Source organism: Austrofundulus limnaeus, unplaced genomic scaffold, assembly GCF_001266775.1.
Source record: "Austrofundulus limnaeus strain Quisiro unplaced genomic scaffold, Austrofundulus_limnaeus-1.0 Scaffold177, whole genome shotgun sequence".
Classification (NCBI taxonomy): domain Eukaryota; kingdom Metazoa; phylum Chordata; class Actinopteri; order Cyprinodontiformes; family Rivulidae; genus Austrofundulus; species Austrofundulus limnaeus.
In genome coordinates, this window is record NW_013952579.1 from 891,168 (window position 1) to 894,799 (window position 3,632).

Sequence of the window (3,632 nt, forward strand, 5' to 3'; positions counted from 1 at the left end):
TTTAGCTTTTAGCTATTGTTTTGCTTATTTCAGCTTTAGCTACTGTTTTGCCGACTTTAGCTTTCAGGTATTGTTTTGCTAACTTTAGCTATAAGCTATTTTTATCTCATTTCAGCTTTAGCTACTGTTTGCTAACGTTTGCTTTCAGCTATTCTTTTGCTAGTTTCAGCATTTAGCTATTAAACTGCTACTTTTAGCTTTTAGCTATTGTTTTACAAGTTTCAGCTTTTAGCTACTGTTTTCTAATATAAGCTTTTAGCTGCTGTTTTGCTAACTTTAGCTATAAGCTATTTTTATCTCATTTCAGCTTTAGCTACTGTTTGCTAACGTTTGCTTTCAGCTATTCTTTTGCTAGTTTCAGCATTTAGCTATTAAACTGCTACTTTTAGCTTTTAGCTATTGTTTTACAAGTTTCAGCTTTTAGCTACTGTTTTCTAATATAAGCTTTTAGCTGCTGTTTTGCTAACTTTGGGTTTTAATTATTGCTTTGCTAGTTTCAGCATTTAGCTCTTGTTMTGCAAATTTTTGCTTTTGCATATTGTTTTGCTAGTTTCTGCTTTTAGCTACAAATTTGCTAATATTATTTTTAGCTACTTTTGCTAGTTTCCAGCTTTTAGCTAATGTTCAGCTCTTTTTTAGGAATTATTCTGCTGGTTATAGCTTTCATCATTTGTTTTGCTAATTTTAGCTTTTGCTCTGTGTGTTTTTAACCTCAACAGTTCTGCTTTAGCTGCTTCATCAAATTTAGCTGTTCGTTGTTGCAGAAAACATGAAACTTTCTAGTTTTAGCTTTCTATCCTACCTCCATTTTTAACCCCCCAAGCCTTTTTAAGGTGTTTTTTTTTAAGTTCATGCACACTTGAAAGAGCCAAAACAGCTCCACAGCTGTAAGGTCAAACTGAAGATCTGTGGGGTTTCGGCTGATAAGAGCCACTTTGGAGAGACAGAAACTGCAGATCTCAAGGACAGAGTGAGATTTGAACAGTTTTCTGCCTGTTTTTCACTCTGCTGTAAAATTGTGCCGCTGCAGCAGAAATGAAGCAAAACATTTAGTCTCAGCAGCTTTTTAAGAATTAGTCTGAAACTGCATCATTTTCACTATTTTGTCCACAAGTTTTGTTATTGTTGTTGTTGTTTTGCCCACATCTTTAAAGAAACAACATGCAAATTATAGTTTTTTATGTACTTTATTAATCCCCAGTGGGAAAATGACTTCTCTGCATTTTTCCCATCACACCTTTGWGCACACATGGAGCAGTGGGCTGCCATCTAGCTCACCCAGGGAGCAGCTGGGTGGATGAGGGGCACATGAGGATAGAGGCAGGAGTGGGTGCTTCACCTTCACCACCTGAAGTATTAGTGCCACTCACTGGATTTGTACCTGCGACTGCTTGATCACATTTTCTCTAACCTCTGCACCAACACTCCCCCGACATCAAAACATGCCGCTCAGTTGGGAGTTTATACACTGTTATTGTGTTATTTTGTAAATCGTAGAGCAGGAAATCACAAACAAGCTGCCAAGTAAAACAGCAGGATTTTGGTGGAACTTTTTAAAGTTTTTAGGGGATTATTTCACAGAAAATGCTCACTGGGCAGCTGATGTTCAAAACTTTGAGCCRTAGCTGCAAAACCTTTCCTGAAAAATTCTGTTTATGCAGTTCTGAATGAACGTGAGCTCGTTTGCTCTTGGGTTAACGCCACACACGCTGTGATATTGGGCCAAAAAAATCAAACATGTTGAATATCCCCGATTTGAGGTCGGACCGGTCCCGACATCCTTCTGATCCGACTAGATCATTCTTAACTCCCCGTCAACGACAGAAATATCTGCTATGATTATCTTTAGAGCCATCACAATAATCTGGACGTCCTTCAGATTGTCAGAAGGGCCAGAATTCCTATTTACAAAAAGGGTGAGAAATKTATATTTAGTAATTACAGACCAATATCCTTATTACCACAGTTTTCAAAAATCTTGGAGAAGTTATTTGTGATCAAAATTAATCAGTTCATCGATAATAATATTTTAAGTAGCAGTCAATATGGATTTAGAGCCAATAACTCTACATCATTGGCTCTTATGGAGCTGATAGAACAAATAGCAAATGCTATTGATCAAAAACAATATTGCACCAGTATTTATGTTGGACACTAGAGGCGCTACAGTTCTCCTAAATTTGCCTTGTTTTTTGAAAACAAGGATGTTATACAGGCGMGCTTGTAATTATTAACTAAATCTTSGGGATGGACCTTTTGGTTTATAAAAAATGGCAGAAAAGGTCCATATCGTGTCWTCAGCTCTTTMAATAAWGCATTTGACACGACTGACCACAGCATTCTACTTGAAAAAGTAAATAAATATGGGATTAAAGGACCAGCATTACAATGGATATCTAGTTATTTGGAAAATAGGAAACAGTTTGTACAAGTACAYGATGTAAAGTCTGAACTCTGTGGAATCACATGTGGAGTTCCTCAGGGTTCTGTACTTGGACCAAAGTTATTTATCTTRTATTTGAATGACTTCGTTAATGTGTCAGGGCTTTTCAAAAGTGAATGGTTTTAAGAACAAGGTTGTCTCAGGAGTACAGATCAAATAATTCTGTTTCCTTTAGGACACTGGATGTTAAACTAAAACATGACTCAGATTCTGACAATAAACACTCGGACAAAACCGGAAACGACAACCACCTCGGCAAACAAAGACATGCGGACGAACACAGGACTGATGCAGAGCAGCTGGAGCAGCTCCGACGGCTTCAGGAAACCAGGGAGGAGAAACGGAGGCCCGCAGAGGAACCCGACGTGGACGACAAGAGACACGAGGAAGACCTGCGGGGCGGAAAACCCAAATCGGACCCAACGAAAGAAGACCTGAAGAAAACGAGGCCCGCTGAGCCGCTCAGGAGGAAGAACMTCCTCGAGGAGATGAAGAAGCGTGACGACCTGAAGAAGGACAGGAACAGAGAGGAACGCAGACACGAGAAACCTCAGCAACAGAGGACCCCGAGTGAGACAAAGACGGAGAGACCTCCGCGAGACAGGACCCCGAATGAGACAGAGAGACCCCAGCGAGACAGGACCGTGAGTGAGACAAAGAAGGAGAGACCCCAGCGAGACAGGACCCTGAGTGAGACAGAGAGACCCCAACGAGACAGGACCGTGAGTGAGACAAAGAAAGAGAGAACCCAGCGAGACAGGACCCTAAGTGAGACAGAGAGACCCCAGCGAGACAGGACCCTGAGTGAGACAGAGAGACCCCAGCGAGACAGGACCCTGAGTGAGACAGAGAAGGAGAGACCCCAGCGAGACAGGACCCTGAGTGAGACAGAGAGACCCCAGCGAGACAGGACCCTGAGTGAGACAAAGAAGGAGAGACCCCAGCGAGACAGGACCCTGAGTGAGACAGAGAGACCCCAGCGAGACAGGACCGTGAGTGAGACAAAGACAGAGAGAACCCAGCGAGACAGGACCCTAAGTGAGACAGAGAGACCCCAGCGAGACAGGACCCTGAGTGAGACAGAGAGACCCCAGAAAGACAGGACCCCATGTGAGACAAAGACAGAGAGACCCCAGCGAGACAGGACCCTGAGTGAGACAGAGAGACCCCAACGAGACAGGACCGTGAG

The 3,632-nt window shown here is 42.3% G+C and overlaps 1 protein-coding gene across 1 annotated transcript in view; it reads left to right on the top strand.

The window, feature by feature from the left end:
• Window positions 1–2,675: 2,675 nt before the first annotated feature.
• Window positions 2,676–3,632, top strand: part of LOC106524115 (balbiani ring protein 6) — a gene marked incomplete at its 5' end in the record, with an annotated part of 5,401 nt that continues 4,444 nt past the window's right edge. The window contains 1 exon segment of the mRNA XM_014017778.1: window positions 2,676–3,627. Within this exon segment, the coding sequence (XP_013873232.1) occupies window positions 2,932–3,627 (696 nt within the window).